The 19,285-nt window shown below is 51.8% G+C and overlaps 4 protein-coding genes across 6 annotated transcripts; 1 reads left to right on the forward strand and 3 right to left on the reverse strand.

Annotated features, from left to right (window-relative positions):
* Positions 1-1,255: 1,255 nt before the first annotated feature.
* Positions 1,256-5,847, forward strand: il7r (interleukin 7 receptor). Its single transcript, XM_028417353.1, has 8 exons — positions 1,256-1,434; positions 2,782-2,908; positions 2,983-3,140; positions 3,217-3,368; positions 3,446-3,599; positions 3,675-3,789; positions 3,864-3,936; positions 4,010-5,847. Exons 1-8 carry the CDS (start codon positions 1,353-1,355, stop codon positions 4,409-4,411), a joined length of 1,263 nt encoding a protein of 420 aa, XP_028273154.1. The 5' UTR covers positions 1,256-1,352; the 3' UTR covers positions 4,412-5,847.
* Positions 5,848-5,890: 43 nt separating this feature from the next.
* On the reverse strand, positions 5,891-9,076 carry capslb (calcyphosine-like b). 3 transcript variants are annotated; one of them, XM_028417363.1, is made up of 5 exons: positions 8,748-9,076; positions 8,091-8,229; positions 7,145-7,322; positions 6,653-6,862; positions 5,891-6,085 (listed from the first exon to the last, which is right to left on the reverse strand). In XM_028417363.1, exons 2-5 carry the CDS (start codon positions 8,225-8,227, stop codon positions 5,984-5,986), a joined length of 627 nt encoding a protein of 208 aa, XP_028273164.1. In that variant the 5' UTR covers positions 8,228-8,229; positions 8,748-9,076; the 3' UTR covers positions 5,891-5,983. The 3 variants fall into 3 exon arrangements, with proteins under 3 accessions (XP_028273164.1, XP_028273163.1, XP_028273165.1); XM_028417362.1 differs by lacking the exon at positions 5,891-6,085 and adding an exon at positions 6,235-6,578; XM_028417364.1 differs by lacking the exon at positions 5,891-6,085 and adding an exon at positions 6,235-6,578 and having other exon boundaries at positions 8,091-8,278.
* A 178-nt stretch (positions 9,077-9,254) lies between these two features.
* LOC114443395 (uncharacterized) lies at positions 9,255-12,714 on the reverse strand. Its single transcript, XM_028417351.1, has 11 exons — positions 12,649-12,714; positions 12,319-12,514; positions 12,069-12,252; positions 11,832-12,000; positions 11,344-11,449; positions 11,233-11,271; positions 10,879-10,938; positions 10,585-10,712; positions 10,375-10,501; positions 10,236-10,306; positions 9,255-9,654 (listed from the first exon to the last, which is right to left on the reverse strand). Exons 2-11 carry the CDS (start codon positions 12,512-12,514, stop codon positions 9,433-9,435), a joined length of 1,302 nt encoding a protein of 433 aa, XP_028273152.1. The 5' UTR covers positions 12,649-12,714; the 3' UTR covers positions 9,255-9,432.
* A 2,093-nt stretch (positions 12,715-14,807) lies between these two features.
* On the reverse strand, positions 14,808-19,207 carry hsdl2 (hydroxysteroid dehydrogenase like 2). The gene is made up of 11 exons (XM_028417355.1): positions 18,912-19,207; positions 16,959-17,122; positions 16,789-16,887; positions 16,576-16,690; positions 16,392-16,495; positions 16,219-16,317; positions 15,936-16,130; positions 15,784-15,855; positions 15,559-15,705; positions 15,352-15,480; positions 14,808-15,274 (listed from the first exon to the last, which is right to left on the reverse strand). The coding sequence occupies exons 1-11, from the start codon at positions 18,926-18,928 to the stop codon at positions 15,159-15,161; spliced, it is 1,257 nt and encodes a 418-aa protein (XP_028273156.1). The 5' UTR covers positions 18,929-19,207; the 3' UTR covers positions 14,808-15,158.
* Between the last annotated feature and the right edge of the window lie 78 nt (positions 19,208-19,285).

Consider the following 19,285-nt stretch of genomic DNA (forward strand, 5'->3'; position numbering starts at 1 on the left):
GCCACTTCTCTGCAGCAGAGAGAGCACACATTAACTGCATCATAACTGGGGGGGTCAGCGTCTTCAGCATGTCTCTGTGATGTTCTGACACCTCCTCTGTCTTTCTCCCATGATTTCCTCCTGAAAGCGGCCCGTTAACCTCAGCTCACGCCCACGGACGCATTCGAGAGCTCGCTTTCCTGCCAAGCCCTCAGCCTCATACCCACCGGGCCTCATCTCCACCCGCCGGCGCCTCACACAGCTCCACCACACTCACATGTTCAGAGAGTGTAAGACAAGCGCCGCTGCATCTCATCACACAGTCACACAGAGATGACACCAAATCCTGCAGCCACTCAGATTCAGATCCAGTGACAGCGGCTCTGAGTGCAGGGACACCGCCGCCGTCCGGCCCAAAGCAGCTCCATGAAACCACTCACAACAAGTCTGCAAATGGTTCCAAATGAAAGGCACGGTGTCTGCAGAGGCCTAACCCTAACCCTATGAACGGGGCTTCTATTAGGCTGCTGAGGCGTGTGCAGACTCACACTGACTGCAGTCTGTGCTGCACAGAGAGCTCCAGGTATCCCAGCATGCCCTGCTTCACACACATGAAACATGCAGTACTCCCGCTGAGGAGGAAACAGCGCTAACCACACAGACTGAGCGTGTTCAGCAGCTGGAGGCCCGGGCGGACCGGCTTGGCTGCAGGTGACAGACGTCCTGCTGTGGACGGGGTCGGCCAGCTCGTAGTGGAGGAACAGATGTCAACACAGTGGCCTCATTTAAAAACAACCCAGATCAGACAGGAAGTGGTTTGTAGGTTAGGGTTAGCTTCATGTTTGCTTCACTTCCCTCACAGACACACTCTCAGCAGAGACACTTTGAAAACACTTGAACACTCATTGTAAATCGTCTGCTTGCAGACTTCTGGACTTTCTCCTCTTCTCCTCTGAAGGTGTGATAAGCCCCGCCCTCGTCTTGATTTGACTGGTTTAGAGATGAGACACCGCTTATCACACAGGCTGCCTGCAGACACACACCATAAACCACACATGTGGGGCTCCTCAGGGTTCTGGTCCTGATCCTGCCTAGTTTTGTGTTTGGTCTCTGACATGCTTCTCGTGTGTTTTCAGCTGGAACCTGTGTTAAAACATTCTGCAGAGAGCCTGCTGATCGGAGACACTTTCTGATTTACAGAACATCCTGCGAGGCCTCAGCTCCTCCTCCTCCTCCTCCTCCTCTTCCTCTCCACACTGGCCACTCCTCCTTCCTCTCTCCCTGCCTGCTGACAAGAAGCGCTGTCAGCTGGGGAGGCGCTGAGTTATGAGCGAGCGGAGGAACAGGTGAGTCTGTGTCTGGACGGCGAGGAGATGCTGATCGGCTGGAGGCTGGCTGTGCTGCTGCTGGCGACTGCGGCTGAGGCTCAGAGCGGCGACGGAGACTCTGACGGCGGTGAGATCATTCAACACTTTAGAAAGAAATGAGACACAAACTCCTGAATCAGTTTCAGCCACATCAGTAAATACGATTCAAACTGAGGCGACAGCTGCTCTAGTCAACATGAGTGTGTGTGACATGAGGGAGAAAACACTGACTCACCCTGAAAACTGAAACTAACGACCTCTGATGGTCCGTCAGCGCTGACATGAACACTGCTGCTGAGTCTGAGTCAGTCCAGTCGCCGCTTTGTTCCATCACAGCGCCGCAGGTTTAACCCTCAGCACACTAAGAGGATTCACGGATGTTTAGTGTTCATTAAGAACGACTTTATAATGGATTATTCAGCTTGTTCATACAGTGGTGTGCTGTACGTGTGTGATACAGAGTTAACCCTCTGAATACAGTACAGCAGTTTTGTGATTTGTATTCACCACAGTGACATCATAGCAGTGACATCATAGCAGTGACATCATAGCAGCGAGAACCTGTAACAACTTAAAGCGTCATTGTGTCGTAAAAACCCTCCAGAAACCAGTAGTCCACTCCAACCAGACTCAGAAAAAACTAAAGTCCTGTCCTCCAGCAGGACGCCATGACGGGGTCACTGCGAGCAGCAGTCACATGACCAACACTCAGAGTCTGTCTGACCTGCAGCTTCTGCAGCTGATCTCTGTCTGAACACCCAGAGTTACTCTGCACACACACTCTGACTGCAGACAGGACGGAGAGTGTGTGTGTGTGAGTGTGTGTGTGTGTGAGTGTGTGTGTGTGTGTGTGAGTGTGTGTGAGTGTGTGTGTGTGTGTGTGTGTGTGTGTGTGTGTGTGTGAGTGTGTGTGTGTGTGTGAGTGTGTGTGTGTGTGTGTGTGAGTGTGTGTGTGTGTGTGTGAGTGTGTGTGAGTGTGTGTGTGTGTGTGTGTGTGTGTGTGTGTGTGAGTGTGTGTGTGTGTGTGTGTGTGTGAGTGTGTGTGTGTGTGTGTGTGTGTGTGTGAGTGTGTGTGTGTGTGTGTGAGTGTGTGTGAGTGTGTGTGTGTGTGTGTGTGTGAGTGAGTGTGTGTGAGTGAGTGTGTGTGTGTGTGGAGCAGCAGAACTTCATGCTGCAGTGAACAATGAGTGATCATGTAACAGGAAGTGTTCAGAGTTCAGAGGGTTAAGAAAAAGGCGTTTGTGGTTCGAGTTCCTACCTGCTGTTGTTTCCTGAGGGACAGGTGTGGGTGTGGGACTTCAGGGTTTCAGGGTTCCACTGAGGTAATCACTCCCCCCTCCTCCCCTCCTCCCCCCCTCCCCTGATTTCAGACACAGACCATGTGATCGTCTCGAGTCACAGGTGTCATGTTACTGATCACATGGTTTCCTCTCAGAGCCCAGGATCCGCTGCACCTCTGACATCATGATGAGCGGAAGCAGTCTGACCTGTCGGCTGTTGGAAGGCGGAGGCGGTGATGACGATGATGAAGATGATGACGGCATTGAGAGGATGAGCGTGTGGTAAGAACTTTAAATGAGAGGCTTGGCCGTCCTGTGTGTCAGACCTCCTGACTGAGTCCTGTTCTGCTGTTCAGTTACTCAGACCTGGCCGACAAGTCCAGGATCAGGTGTGTGGAAGGTTCCGGGGACACGGTCAGCTCCAGACACCTGCTGCCTCTGCTGGATCTGAACCTGACTGTCCACTTGAAGAGCGGAGGAAACTTCTCGACAGCAGTCAGTCTGGAGAAAATAGGTAACTGATGGCACCGACATTTGTGCGATGACAGACCCTGAAACACCAGAACCCTCTGTGTCCTTTGCTGCTGCAGTTCGGCCGAGGAGGCCGCAAGTGTGGAACGTCACCTTCGACCGGGAGAACAACCAGGTTGTGATTTACATTCGGACTCCGTACCACAAAGACTACCTGAGCGTACAAAACCAGGAGTTCCAGCTGCACATCTTCTCTGCAAGGAGCGACACGGTAACCCTCAACTTAACCCTTTGTTCATCTTTTCACTGCTTCTGCTGTAGAGATGAACCTCAACTCTGTGCCCACAGACCCAAAACATCTCATCCAAGGACTTCCTGGCCGTTGACATAGGACACTTCCAGAAACACACTGAGTATCATGTGAGAGTGCGAGCGATCCCGCAGACCTTTCAGGGCAGCTGGAGCGCGTGGAGCGACACCTTCAGCTTCTTTCCTCCTGCTGGTGAGAACGACGGCCCAATCCGCTGAGACACCCCCCCCCCCAAAAAAAAATCATAACGTCATTCATTCCTTCCAGGAGAAGAAGTCCCAACCACAGAGGACACGCAGCTGCCGCCGTACATCCGGATCGTGTGTCTTGTGTCTGCAGTGATGATGGCTTCCAGCGTGGTTGTCGTCTTCTGGAAAAAAAAGTGCGACAAATGTGCCTTCAGAAAGTCTGAGAGTAACAACGAGCTCCGTGTCCTAACGTTTGTCTCCTCCACAGAATATTCAGCTACATGTGGCCGAGCATCCCGCATCCCAAACACACTCTGGTGCAGATCTGCAAGCCTAATAAAGTGGGTGCTTTGACTGTGAGGCAGACTTGATCGGCCCTGCTGATGTGCTGATTGGCTGTAATTGTTTTCTCAGGGTCTCTTACTGAACTTGAACCCAGAGGTGATCAGCGCTCTGAACGTCTACCCGCCACAGAAAACCGCCCTCGAGGAACCCGAGCCGATGATCAGACCTGCTGCTGCTGCCGACGATCAGTCGAGCGATCCCTGCTCCACCCAGAGCTCCGACTGCAGGAGCGCCACCAGCGCCAGCACTGAGGAGCTGGAGCTGTCCGCCCTGCTGAGCAGGAGCTCCTCTGATGGCGAGGACAGTCTCCAGAGCGCCACTCCATCCCCTGTCAACGTCCCACGGGTCATGGAGAGACCTCAAACGCCTCCTGCTGAACCACCCGTCAGAGGAAATGAGGCTAAGGCGCCTGGAATAAGTCCACAGGAGGAGGCCTACGTCACCATGTCCAGCTTCTATCAGCTCAAGTAGATGAAGCAGACGGACCAAAATCTGTTCATCAAACTTCTGGCAGCTGCACTTCAGGATGCTTTAATTTAGAAACACCTCCATCTGTCCACCGCTTCATCCTCACCAACACCCGGGGGGAGGTCTGGCCTCTCTCCAGAGGATGAACCCTGTGCTGGTCCTCTTCCTGTATCCACCAGGAGCTCTGAATATCTTGACAGATGACTGGATCTCTACACATGAACATTTATGCTCCCCACAAGGTGAACAGCTTTGCATGTAGCGCCACCATGAGGCTGTCTCTTTAACAGGCTTCAGCTGGACTTTATGGCACCAGGGGAACCACCACACTGAGCTGCTACAAGTTTATAAAGAGGACATCATGTTTAAATGTCGCCCAGTGATCACAGATTGTACAGTCACACTCCTCCACCTGCTGCTGTAGGAACCTGAAAGACCACATCAGTGGTTCTGCACATTCACCACACATCAGAACATCTGTAAATCCTCATTACAGCCACCACGAACCATCCTCAAACTGTGGAACAATTAAATCCACCTAATGGATCCTCTGTCCTGCTGCTGACCAGGAGAACCACATCAAGGACTTTTAAAATTACAAAAGGCTTTTCTGAAGCCACCCGTGCATCTGACTGATCATTAGAACATCTAGTACCTAAAAGAACCCCTTTCATGGCCACTACAACAACATAAACCATCCTCCTTTGTGTACTAGGTGACCTGGGGGATCTCCTCAAACTGTTGTCAATCCTCTAGACCCACAGAGGAACCTCCTCAGTACCCAAAGGATCACTAAAACCACCTAAATGACTCATCTGAAGACAACCAGCTAGGGATCACCCTGAACACCACCAAACACTTATTCCTAAAAGTGACCTAAATGATCCAGAACCTCCAAAAGAACCACCAGAATCACGCCGGTATACTTCAGTAACAAACATCACAGCGATTTAACGGCCGTTAAACAGACAGAACTGATCCTTAGAATGTCAAGCCTGGCCTCCAGAACCACCAGGACAAGCACTAGGACCTCCTCAGTGTCCATGCTGGCCCCAGGGTTCCTGAGTGAGACCAACAAAACCACAAAAGGACCACATAAAAGACCTGTAGTATTCTCAGAACCTCCTGTGAGGACCACCAGACTGCAGGCTGTTCTCTTTCTTTCTGTCTGGATCAGAACTTTCACACTTGTTGCAGAACCACCACTGAGGTTCAAAGAAAGCTGCTCTGTAACCCGTCAGAGGACCAACCCGCCCTGTTAAAGCCTCTTCAGCAGACTGTAGGGGAGTTGGGTATATGTTGCCGTGACGACCGTACTCGACTGTTTGTGTTTGGGATCTTGGCGTCATAGAGACGCCGACCACAGTGCTGCTGACACAACCTACACCTCATGTTTCCTCCCGCTGGAACAGAATGTACGCTTCACCTCTGAGTGTTTATTTAACCCATCTGCATGTTAATAAAGAATAAATCGTCATTCAATACAGTTTACAGACCATTTATTAACCCTTACACACCCAGACAGCACACTACAGAGCTACAACACAATGTGACAAAGACCGCGGCGTGTTTGTCTCAGAGCTTCCAGGCGTTTCTCATCATGAGGATAAAGTAGACGTCGCTGTCGATGGAGGCGCTGACGCCGCAGTAATAGTTCACAAACTCCTCCTTGGTCACCTGTCAATCAGAAGGAATCAGTATGAAGACAGAGAGGAGGAAGAGGAGGAGGAGGAGGAGGAGGAGGAAGAGGAAGAAGAGGATAGCAGCTGATCCCAAAACCCACCACCAGGTGTGTGTGTGTGTGTGTGTGTGTGTGTGTGTGTCAGTCTGTATATGTGTGTGTGTGTAGGTGTGTTGTGTGTCTGTGTGTGTGTGTGAGGATCAATGTGTGTTTACAGACTGAATCAACGGTACAGTTCAGGTAGATTTGATTGTTGAGTCCACTGGAAATGAAAAGCAGGTCCGGGTCCATCTGCAGATGTTCTGGACCTGGACCTGGACCTGAGAGTTACTGACAGACTCAAACCGCCACCGCCCCCCCCCTTCCCGTCAGCTGTTTACCAATGACTCAGAGTTTCCAGGCATTTCTCATCATCACAATAAAGTAGACGTCAGTGTCGATGGAGGCGCTCACACCCGCATAATAATTCATAAACTCCTCCTGGGTCACCTTCAGAGGGGAACACACAGCTGCATCATTACAACACATCACACACACACACACGCACAGACACACACACACACCTTTCCATCTTTGTCGTACGGAGAGTCAAAGCTGTCCAGGAACGTTCTGAACACCTGCTCCTCCGTCCACTCCCCGTTCTGATACTTGGGGTGGTACTTGGCGTTGTAAACCCCCTGCAGGTCTTCGATGGTGATCACGCCGTCGCCCGTTTTGTCCAGCTTCCGAAATGCCTCCATGATCACCTCCTTCCGAGCCTTGGACATTGGAGGCTGCAGAGTACAGGAATGAAGGAAGTTCATGTGTTTATGTGTCGCACAACGATGGCTGACATGTCAACACTTCCCCCAAACTGAAGCTAAACCCGGAGCCGCCATTTTGTTGTTCTGACAGAGAGGCTGTTGCAGTGACTGGGGGGGGGGGGGGTCAATGTCCTGCCAACACTCAAACGTCATGGACGCTGTATGTGGCTACAAGTGATGCTAGCTGCTCAGCTAACTCGTTACATGTCTGCTGCCCTCTCAGCGAAATCTGTGTGAATGCACATGACTCACCCTCAGAGTGATGAGGAACTCGTCGAAGTCGATGGTCCCGCTCCCGTCGCGGTCAAAGTGCTGAAACATGGACATGGCCTCATCCTTCTCAATCAGGAGCCCGTAGTCATTTAACCCTTTGATGAACTCCTTAAAGTCCAGAGAGCGGTTGTTGTTGTCGTCCATGATTTTAAAGACTCTAACAGACAGGAAGATGTGAGGGAATCATGAGACAGACAGAAAGAGATGGAGAGACAGGGACAGAGAGACACAGAGAGACAGACAGAAAGAGATGGAGAGACAGGGACAGAGAGACACAGAGAGACAGACAGAGAGAGAGAGACAGGGAGAGACAGAGAGAACGAGAGAGAGAGACAGGGACAGAGAGACAGAGAGAGAGAGGGAGAGACAGTGACAGAGAGACACAGAGAGACAGAGAGAGAGGGAGAGACAGGGACAGAGAGACACAGAGAGACAGAGAGAGAGAGAGAGGGAGAGACAGGGACAGAGAGACACAGAGACAGAGAGAAAGAGGGAGAGACAGGGACAGCGAGACACAGAGAGACAGAGAGAGAGAGAGAGACAGGGAGAGACAGGGACAGCGAGACACAGAGAGACAGAGAGAGAAAGAAAGAAAGACAGAAAGAAAGAGATGGAGAGACAGGGAGATGAGGACCATTATTACATTGTGCAGATTGTGGGACGGGGACATTGTGTGAGTCCTCCAGGCAGACATGAAGAGGAGATCACAGCTGAACATCAAACCACAAGAAGAGCAACAACACAACAACATCCTGACAGGAAACCTCAGCCGAAGCTCCGGCTCTGCAGCCCCCTGCTGGCAGGTCCGGGTCCAGCTCGCAGCGGGCTGCAGCTTCCTGATGAGCTCAGGTGTCACAGGTCGGTCACGTGATCCTCGGTGAAGGCTACGAACCAGGACCGGGTGTGTGGAGTGGGCGGGGCTTACCTGCCCAGGCCTTTGATCCCAGACGAGCCGCGGGTCAGACACTGCAGCCGCAGCCGCTCCACGGGGTCCGAACACTCCGACAGCTGGCGCTTGGCGTTCATCGCCATCTCACGGTCATGTCTCGATGTGCCCGCCATGACTGATGTCACACAGACACACACAGACACACACACAAATGATGTCAGCTGCTGAAACAGCCAACAGACAATAACAACAACAACAGCGTTACACACAGAGACAGACACACACACACATAGACACACAAGTGATGTCAGCTGCTGAAAGACAACAACAGCTTTACACACACACAGACACACAAACACAGACCCACACCATGAGCAGAAACCTTGAGCGTTGTAGACAGCTCCACCTGCTGGTAGCAGCAGTGACTGCACAGACACAGTGTGTAGTGAGTGTTGTGTAGTGAGTGCTGTGTAGTGAGTGTTGTTGCTGACGCTGCTCAGGTTGTGTTCACAGCACTAACTGTGATGGGCGCAGCAGAGGTCTCTGTGCCGCAGGGCTGCGCAGATCTGAACCCTGAAGCAGGAAGCCAGGCGGCGGCTGGCAGACAGAGACACCACCACCAACAACACCACCCAACCACCACCACCACCACCAAAACAAACACAACAAACACAACAAACACAACGACCTTACCGCTCTCACTCTTTAGTCGGACGCTTCACTCTGAGCCCGCCCCTCCCCAAACGATCCGCGTTACCATGGAGACCACTGTTCTCCGCTGATTGGCTGCCCGGGTCTCAGCAGGAGCGGCGCACTGATCTGATGTTTGTCTTCAAACCGCGGGGACAACTTGGACAGAAGAAGGACACCTCGCTGCGGTTACTGCACGCGGCAGCCTCGAAGCCCCAGAAGGGTCAGTGTCCCACAGACCCCCATGTTAAACTGGCTTCACCGCAGAAAAGAACACGTTCACAGCCTGGTACAAGAACCAGTCTGCTCTCAGATGATCAGTTCTCTAAACCCCGCTGGTGCCCCCCCCTCTTTGTCCATATTTGGAGTTTTGGCGGACGTGACGCTGCCAACATGGCGGCGGTCATCACGTCCCGGAGCCTCCCACCGAGCCTCAGAACGGCTCCTCAGAAACAAACAGGGGACGTTTTACTGCATTCTGTTTACTGACGACCACAGGCTGCGTGAGGACGTGTATTTATTAAGTGTCGTACTGATACAACCACCAACCAGGAACCCCAAACAAACCAACAAACAAACAAACAAACAAACATGACTTATTTGTAGTTTTAGCTTCAACAAATCTGTTTTATTCAGACTTTCAGAGCATCAGTGATGTGCTTCTGATCGTTGCTATGGGGACGGCTGATCAGGCTCCTCTGGGCTGCATCAGGCTCAGTCCATGCACCGTCAGACACAGAACCTCCAGCAGAACCTCTGGCGGTCCGTTCCACTGCTTGCTCAGCTCGCTCAGCATCTGATGGCTGGAACAGAGGAGCTCCGCTGCCCAGCGCAGCGCACCGTCCTGCTGCAGATCGAGGGGCACCGACTCTGGGAGGCTGGCCTCACCACGCCGCTTCAGACTGTCCACCTGGGAGACAGAGACAGACAGAGACAGAACCAGACAGACACAGACAGACACAGACAGAGACAGACAGACACACACAGAGACAGACAGAGACAGACAGAGACAGACAGACAGAGACCGACACAGACAGACAGACACAGACAGACAGACACAGACAGAGACAGACAGACAGACAGACAGAGACAGACAGACACAGACAGAGACAGACAGACAGACAGAGACAGAGACAGACAGACACAGACAGAGACAGACAGACAGACACAGACAGACACAGACAGAGACAGACAGACACAGACAGAGACAGACAGACAGACAGACAGAGACAGACACAGACAGACACAGACAGACAGAGACAGACAGATGCTGCTGTCAGTTTGAGCATGTTAATATTAAAGGAGCAGTCTGGCTCGTCTAGTCCCTTTAGACGTACAAACTAGAACAGATAAGGACCAGCAGCAGTGAGCATGCTCACAACACAGCGGTCCTACTTGTTCTGCTCTGACTTTAAAATGAAACCTGACGACGTTCTTGTTGTGTTGTTGTGTGTCAGTGTGCAGTGAGGTGTCAGGTGATCACACACTGACCAGCTGGGTGAGGACTGTCAGGGTTTCCTGGCTGCAGGCGGTCAGCAGCAGCGCCGCTCCGTCTGGCAGAGCTGAACCAAAGAGGCGTCAGTAAACGGACACACCAGTAAAGCTCGTGCTAATAGGTCAGCTGACTCACTGTCCATGGCGCTGACCAGCAGGTGGGCGGCGTCTTTCAGAGCCGTGGAGGCATCAAGGAGGTCCATGAAGGAGGCGACGAGCTGTGACTGTGGACGCACTGACGCTCCGTCACTGCACCGATCCAGCTGAGGAGACACACGCAGCTTTACTGCAGGGGGGACAAGCGGGACATTCTCCTCTGTCCTCTGGCAGAGACGGAGCATCTTACCGTCTGCTCCAGCTGGGACAGAGCGTCTCCGTCCTCCAGCAGCTGTCTCAGTGTCCTCAGCAGCTCACAGCAAGTGGACTCAGGAAGCTCTGCCAGCGGCTGCAGCAGAACCTGCTTCATCTCCAGTTCTGCAGACACACAATCACAGTCAGAGGGAGGGCAGGGCACACACACACACACACACACACACACACACACACACACACACACACACACACACACACACACACACACACACACACACACACACACACACACACACACACACACACACACACACACACACACACACACCTTCCTTCACATGCTCCAGGATCGGACTGGAGTCTGTGATGGCGTCACAGAAGACCCGTTCTGGAAACAACAAGGTGAAGATGGTGAAAACCCACAAAGAGCAGAAACCAACAACAACAAAGTCGCACAACAGACGACGTCCCGCCGCACACTTCTGTCCGTTGATGCTTGACAGCTCCGAGGCAGGTAGCTTCATGTTACCTTGCTAATAATGCTAACAAGCAGCTGCCAGCATTCCTGGAGGAACATGGCGTCCTCATGCACACAGCGTCTCCGTCCTCTCAGCGTTACAGCAGCTCAGACCGCACACAGCCAGACACACAAACACCCGAAGAAGGACCTACAACAACCTACCCAGTCCAGCTTTAGGAATGAAGGGCTCAGAGGAGATCTCTGCAACAGAGAAGAGCACATTAAACACGGCAACACACACACAGACACACACAGACACACATGTGCTCTTACTCAGAGTCCCGTCCTGACACTTGTCCTCCAGCTTGATCTCCCTCAGACCAAAAGCAAAGGTGGATTTTTCTGGCACGGTCAAGTTCGTCTCCTCCTTCATGCTGCCCTGTTGGAGTCACACTGTTACACACATCACACATCACACTTCACACATGTTCACACATCACACATCACACTTCACACATGTTCACACATCACACATCACACTTCACACATGTTCACACATCACACTTCACACATGTTCACACATCACATATGTTCACACATGTTCACACACTCCACAGCCAGTCCTCAGTCCTGATCTGGGCTCAGACTGGATGTTGTTTCAGGCAGAAACATGTTTCCACTGCAGGAACTCTGTGGCAGCTCCTGTTGGACTGAACACAGGCGGGACACAAACACACGGAGGAGTTCCTGTGTGGGCAGCACCACGCTGAGTTCCTGCAGTGGAAATGCACCTTGTGACTCCTCCCTGATCATGCTCTCACCTTCACTAACAAACTCAGCATTTTCTGACAGGACGCTGAGACGGAGCCCTCCTTCTTGGCCTTCCTGATCAGTTTGACGGGCCCGCTGTTGTAAACTGTCTGGTAGACAAACGCCAGCTTGTCCCTGCTGCTCAGGTCCAGGTCCTGCACGTTGCTCTTCTTTACTCTCCTGGCGGAGGGGACACAGGTCAGCCTCTGACTGGACAGTCTGCTCAGGACAGACAGGAGGACACGTACCTCACTTTATTCATCTTGGCTTTCTTCCTTATCATGGTTACCGGCTGGTCCAGTCCGTCCACCATGTCGGCTTTGGCAGAGATTTCACCTTCAGCCAAGTTACCGTCGCTTCCTCCCACACTGCCGCTGCCGCTGCGCTGCATCATCGTGCTGAAGTCCTCCACCAGGACCTGCTCCTCAATCTCTGGAAGGGGGTCAGAGTACGATCAAACCTGGCAGTGTGTGTGTGTGTGTGTGTGTGGTTACACACCCGGGGAGAACTCCTCCTCCAACAGGTCGCGCAGGGTGGAGTCCATCACCTTGATCTTCGGAACCTGCCAGAAGCGCCCCTCGGTGACTCGGACCAGCGTCAGCAGCTCCATGTTGTGGTTCAGGTTGTCGTTGGCGATGAGTTCTTCCCGAGCGCCGACATTCTTAACCACCGCTTTGGTTTCATATGCAAACATCTGATGACATAACACGCACAGTTACTCCTGCACTGCTCCTCACAAAGTTCCTCCACCAGTTATTGATCGAGGTGTTCCTCACTGATCAGAACCCATCAATGACACACAGACGGACTGAAAGAGAAATACGTTACCTCGACGTGGAAACAGCTCTTTCCTTTGTGGCTGTGTGTGCCTGGGTCTGCAGCTCTGCAGCTTTTATACTCAGCAGGAGACACACACACACACACACACACACAGACACACACACACACACAGACACACACTGCTGCAGGGCCACATTCCTGCTGTCACTTCACAGGAAACCTGAGGGTTTCAGTGTTTGCTGGATTTAATTTCTGGAATGTTTCATGAAAACGGTAAACACACAGACACACAAACACAAACACACAAACACACAAACACAAACACACAAACACACAGACACACAAACACACAGACACACAAACACACAGACACACAAACACACAGACACACAAACACACAGACACACAGACAAACACACACAAACACACAAACACAGACACACAAACACACAGACACACAAACACAAACACACAAACACACAAACACAAACACACAAACACACAAACACACAGACACACAAACACACAGACACACAGACACACACAAACACACACAAACACACAAACACAGACACACAAACACACAGACACACAAACACAGACACACAAACACACACAAACACACAGACACACAAACAGACACACAAACACACACACAGACACACACACACACAGACACACAAACACACAGACACACAAACACACACACAAACACACAGACACACAAACACACTGACACACACAAAACACACACACAAACACACAGACACACACAAAACACACACACAGACACACACAAACACACAGAAACACACAAACACACACACACAGACACACACACAAACACACACAGACACAGACACACACACACAGACACACACAAAACACACACACAAAGACACACACAAAACACACACACAGACACACACAGACACACACACACAGACACACAGACACACACACACAGACACACACACACAGAGACACACACAGACACACACACTGCTGCGGGCCAGGGCTGTGTCTCCACGTTCTTGCAGTGAGTTCAGAGGAAACCTGAATGTTTTGTGTTGTGTGTGTGTCTGTGTGTGTGTGTGTGTGCCTGTGAGTGTGTGTGCAGTGTGTGTCTGTGTGAGTGTGTGTTTCTGTGTGTGTGTGTGCAGTGTGTGTCTGTGTGAGTATGTGTGTGTCTGTGAGTGTGTCTGTGTGTGTGCAGGGTGTGTCTGTGAGTGTGTGTCTGTGTGTGTGCAGTGTGTGTCTGTGTCTGTCTGTGTGTCTGTGTGTGTGTGTGCAGTGTGTGTCTGTGTGAGTATGTGTGTGTCTGTGTCTGTGAGTGTGTGTGTCTGTCTGTGAGTGTGTGTCTGTGTGTGTGCAGTGTGTGTCTGTGTCTGTGCAGTGTGTGTCTGTGAGTGTGCAGTGTGTGTCTGTGAGTGTGTGTGTGCAGTGTGTGTCTGTGTGTCTGTGTGAGTGTGTGTGCAGTGTGTGTCTGTGTGTGCAGTGTGTGTCTGTGTGAGTGTGTGTGCAGTGTGTGTCTGTGTGTGCAGTGTGTGTCTGTGTGTGTCTGTGTGTGCAGTGTGTGTCTGTGTGTGTCTGTGTGTGCAGTGTGTGTCTGTGAGTGTGTGTGTGCAGTGTGTGTCTGTGTGTCTGTGTGAGTGTGTGTGCAGTGTGTGTCTGTGTGTGCAGTGTGTGTCTGTGTGAGTGTGTGTGCAGTGTGTGTCTGTGTGTGCAGTGTGTGTCTGTGTGTGTCTGTGTGTGCAGTGTGTGTCTGTGTGTGTCTGTGTGTGCAGTGTGTGTCTGTGTGTGTCTGTGTGTGCAGTGTGAGTATGTGTGTGTCTGTGTGTGTGTGTCTGTGTCTGTGAGTGTGTGTCTGTGTGTGTGCAGTGTGTGTCTGTGTCTGTCTGTGTGTGTGCAGTGTGTGTCTGTGTGTCTGTGTGAGTGTGTGTGCAGTGTGTGTCTGTGTGTGCAGTGTGTGTCTGTGTGAGTGTGTGTGCAGTGTGTGTCTGTGTGTGCAGTGTGTGTCTGTGTGTGTCTGTGTGTGCAGTGTGTGTCTGTGTGTCTGTGTGTGCAGTGTGTGTCTGTGTGTGCAGTGTGTGTCTGTGTGTGTCTGTGTGTGCAGTGTGTGTCTGTGTGTGTCTGTGTGTGCAGTGTGTGTCTGTGTGTGTCTGTGTGTGCAGTGTGAGCTGTCAGCTCCACAAACAGGAATCAGCTGCTGTTAACAGATTTATTCAGCCGTGGTCTGTGGAGGAACCTCCGGCCATCTTCACATATTTTACAGGTTGTTACTATAAAACAAACCAACACACATGTTGTGAGGAAACTACAGGATTTGTGTTTCTTTACCAACACGGGGTTAAAATCTAGAACTGAAGGTGGACGGCTTCAGCAGAAACATTCCACAGAGCTCCGCCCATCAGCAGACTTCCAGTGAAAGAGCCGTCGGTCTGGTTCCAGCATTATTGACAACGCACGTAGCACATTTATTCACGTTAATAAGGCATCGTGTACAGCGCCGCATGGAGCGGGCGGGGCCTGACCGGCCTGTGGGCGGGGCTTCAGGCTCACAGTTTGGCCTTGTTCATGCGGCTCATCAGCTTCTCCAGCTTGATGGCCAGCGTCATGTCCCCTTTGATCCGCAGCTTCCCGGACATGAAGGCCATTGTGGGCTTCAGCTTCCCTGAAAGCACACGGCAAGAGACACGCTGTAACTATGGAAACCACGCACCTCACGTTAACCTGACCGCCGCAGCTCACCTGAAAACATCTTGCTGAAGTCACCGGAGTCCATCGCCATGACAACGTCTGCTTTGACGGGCGGCTGGCCCTGCCCGGCGCTGCCAGAGCCACTCTTCAGGTCCAGAAACCAAACGCCACCGTGTTCCCCTTTAATGGGCATAAACATGTTTGATTCAATGACACCCACAGGATGTCCTTATATGGACAGGCTGACACAGCAGCTACCTGACAGGTCGAACTGATAGATGCCCTGCGTCGACTTGACAAGGTCTTCGTTCAGAGCTCCTCTGATGAAGTCAAACGTGCTTTCTATCGGTCCTCCGGAGGGCGGTGCCGCAGATGATGGCGGTGGTTTGAAAGCTGGGGTTGCCCCTAGAAAAGAAGAGATTTGATTGGCTGTGTGTCACAGTCAAGGTGGACGACTTGCTGCGTCGTCTGTGTGGTGCTGACCATGCTGCTCCATCTGTTTGGCCAGTGCCTCTGGTGCTTCATCCAGGAAGAAGTCTGGAAGCAGGGGGTGACCTGGTGACCAATCAGAGACCAGCATCAGTACCACATGACCGTGTGGGGCACATCTAAACTGATAGCCTGCATGCTGTCACCTGGTTGCACAGCGTACGGGTCAAAGTCTTTGATTCCCTGCTCTTTGAGAATGTCCTCGTCCACCAGGAAGTGGCCCGTGTAGTCCTTCGGCTGGGACAGGACCACGTAGGCGGCGTCTGCAATGATGTCAGCTGTACGACACTGTTTACCGATGCCATCCCCGCCAAGCATGTCCATGGCTGCTGTCTGGATCGCTAAGGCAACAACACACAGTCAGAGCTACATTGGCAAAATGGGGGGTCTGCGAGCCACCTGTTAGCATGCTAGCAGCTAGGCACTAACCAGTTTTGGGCCAGAGGGCGTTGACAGCGATCTGTCCTCTGAACTCTTCAGCCATTCCCAGGACGCACATGGACATGCCGTACTTTGCCATGGTGTACGCTGAAAGACAGACCGCAGACATGTTCCTGCACAGCTGTGAGGACAGCACGGTGTCAGCTGGCGGCTGCGCTTACCTGTGTGGTTCTTGAACCAGACGGGGTTGAGGTTGAGAGGAGGCGACAGGTTCAGGATGTGAGGACTGCGACTCTTGAGCAGGTGTGGAATGACCAGCTTAGACCTGAAACACGCAGACGCCGTTACAGATGGCTGGATGACACGTGTCCACCTGATATGAGCTGCATGTGTTCGCCGGCATACGTCAGGTATGTTCCTCTCAAGTTGATCCCCAGCATCAGGTCGACCTTCTTCATTGGCGTCTCTAGAGTTCCTGTCAGGCTGATGGCGCTGGCGTTGTTCACCAGGATGTCGATACCTGTCAGACAGGAGGGTGGTGATGATGTCACAAGTTGATGACGGTGATGACGGGCTACAAGACTAAATGAAATGTGACCATCTTGGCAGACGCATCACCTCCAAACGTGTCCACAGCCTTCTGAACGGCTTCTCCAATCTGCTGCTCGTCTCGGATGTCGACCACGCACGGCAGGGCTCTCCCTCCGGCCGCCTCCACTGAAACACACGGCCGTGAGCTGCTGGCCCCCCTGGATGTTGTGTTAGCAGTTAGCCTGTTAGCCACTCACCCTCCTGTGCAGCGGTGTAAATGGTTCCTGGTAGTTTTGGGTGGGGCTCAGCAGTCTTGGCAGCGATCACGATGTTGGCGCCATCTCTGGCAGCTTTCAGAGCGATGGCTCTTCCAATGCCTCGACTTGCTCCGGTGATGAAGAGCGTGCAGCCGGCTAGCTTCCTTAGATGATGCAGAAATAACTCAGCATGATCAACACAGAACAGTGGAGAGGATAAATCCACAGTTATCCTCATTCAACACACACACACACACACACAGACACACACACACACAGACACACACACACACACACAGACAGACACACAGACAGACACACACACACAGACACACACAGACAGACACACACACAGACACACAGACACACACACAGACACACACAGACAGACACACACACAGACACACACAGACAGACACACACAGACACACACACACAGACACACACACACAGACACACACACACACAGACAGACACACACAGACACACACACAGACAAACACACACACAGACACACACACACAGACACACACACAGACAGACACACACAGACAGACACACACAGACACACACACACAGACACACACACACAGACAGACACACACACAGACACACACAGACAGAGACACAGACAGAGACACACACAGACAGACACACACACAGACACACACAGACAGACACACACACACACAGACAGACACACACAGACAGACAGACACACACAGACAGACACACAGACAGACACACACAGACACACGCACAGACAGACAGACACACACAGACAGACACACAGACAGACACACACAGACAGACACACACACAGACACACGCACAGACAGACACACACACACAGACAGACACAGACAGACACACACACAGACAGACACACACACAGACAGACACACACAGACACAGACACACAGACACACACAGACAGACACACAGACACACACACACAGACAGACACACAGACAGACAGACACACACACACAGACACACACACACAGACACACACACACAGACACACACACAGACAGACACACACAGACACACAGACACACACACACACACACAGACAGACACACACACAGACAGAGACACAGACACACACAGACAGAGACACACACAGACAGACACACACACAGACACACACAGACAGACACACACACACACAGACAGACACACACACAGACAGACAGACACACACAGACAGACACACACAGACAGACACACACAGACACACACACACACAGACACACGCACAGACAGACAGACACAGACAGACACACAGACAGACACACACAGACACACACACACACAGACACACGCACAGACAGACACACACACACAGACAGACACAGACAGACACACACACAGACAGACACACACACAGACAGACACACAGACAGACACACACAGACACAGACACACAGACACACACAGACAGACACACAGACAGACACACAGACACACACACACAGACAGACACACAGACAGACAGACACACACACACACAGACACACACACACACACAGACACACACACACACACACACACACATTTGTTTATTCTTCCGTATTAATGATCTTCTCTTGTATTTACTGGTTTTCTAATCATAACAACAACAATAAAGATTTGCTGAACTTCCGGTTCACTTTCATCATAAAAGCTTCTACCGGAAGTCTGTACACATAAAATAAAACGTTACGTAAAACCAGAAATATTCGCCAGTTCACAGCATTGGTGTTAGCAGCGAGGCTAGCTGAGCTAACCGGAGGATCCGCTCACTCCACACCCCGTGCTCAGGGTCAGCGGTCCGTGTGACCGAGCAGACCTTCAGCAGGAACCTGCAGCTGAACCTCAGCCTGGACTGTGACCCTCTAAACCTGCAGCTGCTCCTCGGCGTCACGCTTTGGTTTACCGTGTTTAAACGGGACGTCGGTGAGAACTCACCCCGTGTTCTGGAGCATCGTGGGTCTGTGACAGCAGCCAGGGAGGAATGGATCAACACCGAGAGAGAACAGAGGGCTGCAGGCAGTCTTCTCCACCTTTCACCCACTTCTAGGTCCTCCAGGAAGTGACTTCTTCTTCTGTGGTTGATAAACCGCTCTCAGGTGCAATGGCGCCACCTTCTGACAGCGTCCTTCGCTGTGACCGGATGTGTGATCATTACATCAGCGTGTTGATCAGTGATATCTGTTCAATAAAGTGCGCGCTGCTGCCATAAAGTCACGTGTTATCATCATGAAGTGACTCGTTATTTCTACATCTTATCTTTAACATGTCAGCTGTAGCTTTTTACTTTTAGTGTCTGTTCTTTTAATTCT

Source organism: Parambassis ranga, chromosome 12 (genome assembly GCF_900634625.1).
Source record: "Parambassis ranga chromosome 12, fParRan2.1, whole genome shotgun sequence".
NCBI lineage: Eukaryota > Metazoa > Chordata > Actinopteri > Ambassidae > Parambassis > Parambassis ranga.

What these genes read in the sequence shown, in the direction of transcription:
- capslb (XM_028417363.1), bottom strand. Translation starts at nt 8,227, where the DNA reads ATGGCGGGCACATCGAGACATGACCGTGAGATGGCGATGAACGCCAAG. An exon ending in GGGATCAAAGGCCTGGGCAG is followed by an intron (nt 7,323 to 8,090) that starts GTAAGCCCCGCC and finishes CCTGTCTGTTAG; the next exon opens with AGTCTTTAAAATCATGGACG. An exon ending in AGTTCCTCATCACTCTGAGG is followed by an intron (nt 6,863 to 7,144) that starts GTGAGTCATGTG and finishes TGTACTCTGCAG; the next exon opens with CCTCCAATGTCCAAGGCTCG.
- il7r (XM_028417353.1), top strand. Translation starts at nt 1,353, where the DNA reads ATGCTGATCGGCTGGAGGCTGGCTGTGCTGCTGCTGGCGACTGCGGCT. An exon ending in CGACGGAGACTCTGACGGCG is followed by an intron (nt 1,435 to 2,781) that starts GTGAGATCATTC and finishes GTTTCCTCTCAG; the next exon opens with AGCCCAGGATCCGCTGCACC. An exon ending in GTCGTCTTCTGGAAAAAAAA is followed by an intron (nt 3,790 to 3,863) that starts GTGCGACAAATG and finishes TCTCCTCCACAG; the next exon opens with AATATTCAGCTACATGTGGC.
- hsdl2 (XM_028417355.1), bottom strand. An exon ending in CAAACAGATGGAGCAGCATG is followed by an intron (nt 15,706 to 15,783) that starts GTCAGCACCACA and finishes CTTCTTTTCTAG; the next exon opens with GGGCAACCCCAGCTTTCAAA. An exon ending in CTATCAGTTCGACCTGTCAG is followed by an intron (nt 15,481 to 15,558) that starts GTAGCTGCTGTG and finishes TGCCCATTAAAG; the next exon opens with GGGAACACGGTGGCGTTTGG.
- LOC114443395 (XM_028417351.1), bottom strand. Translation starts at nt 12,514, where the DNA reads ATGTTTGCATATGAAACCAAAGCGGTGGTTAAGAATGTCGGCGCTCGG. An exon ending in GGAGGAGGAGTTCTCCCCGG is followed by an intron (nt 12,253 to 12,318) that starts GTGTGTAACCAC and finishes ACCCCCTTCCAG; the next exon opens with AGATTGAGGAGCAGGTCCTG. An exon ending in CATTCCTAAAGCTGGACTGG is followed by an intron (nt 10,939 to 11,232) that starts GTAGGTTGTTGT and finishes TGTTGTTTCCAG; the next exon opens with AACGGGTCTTCTGTGACGCC.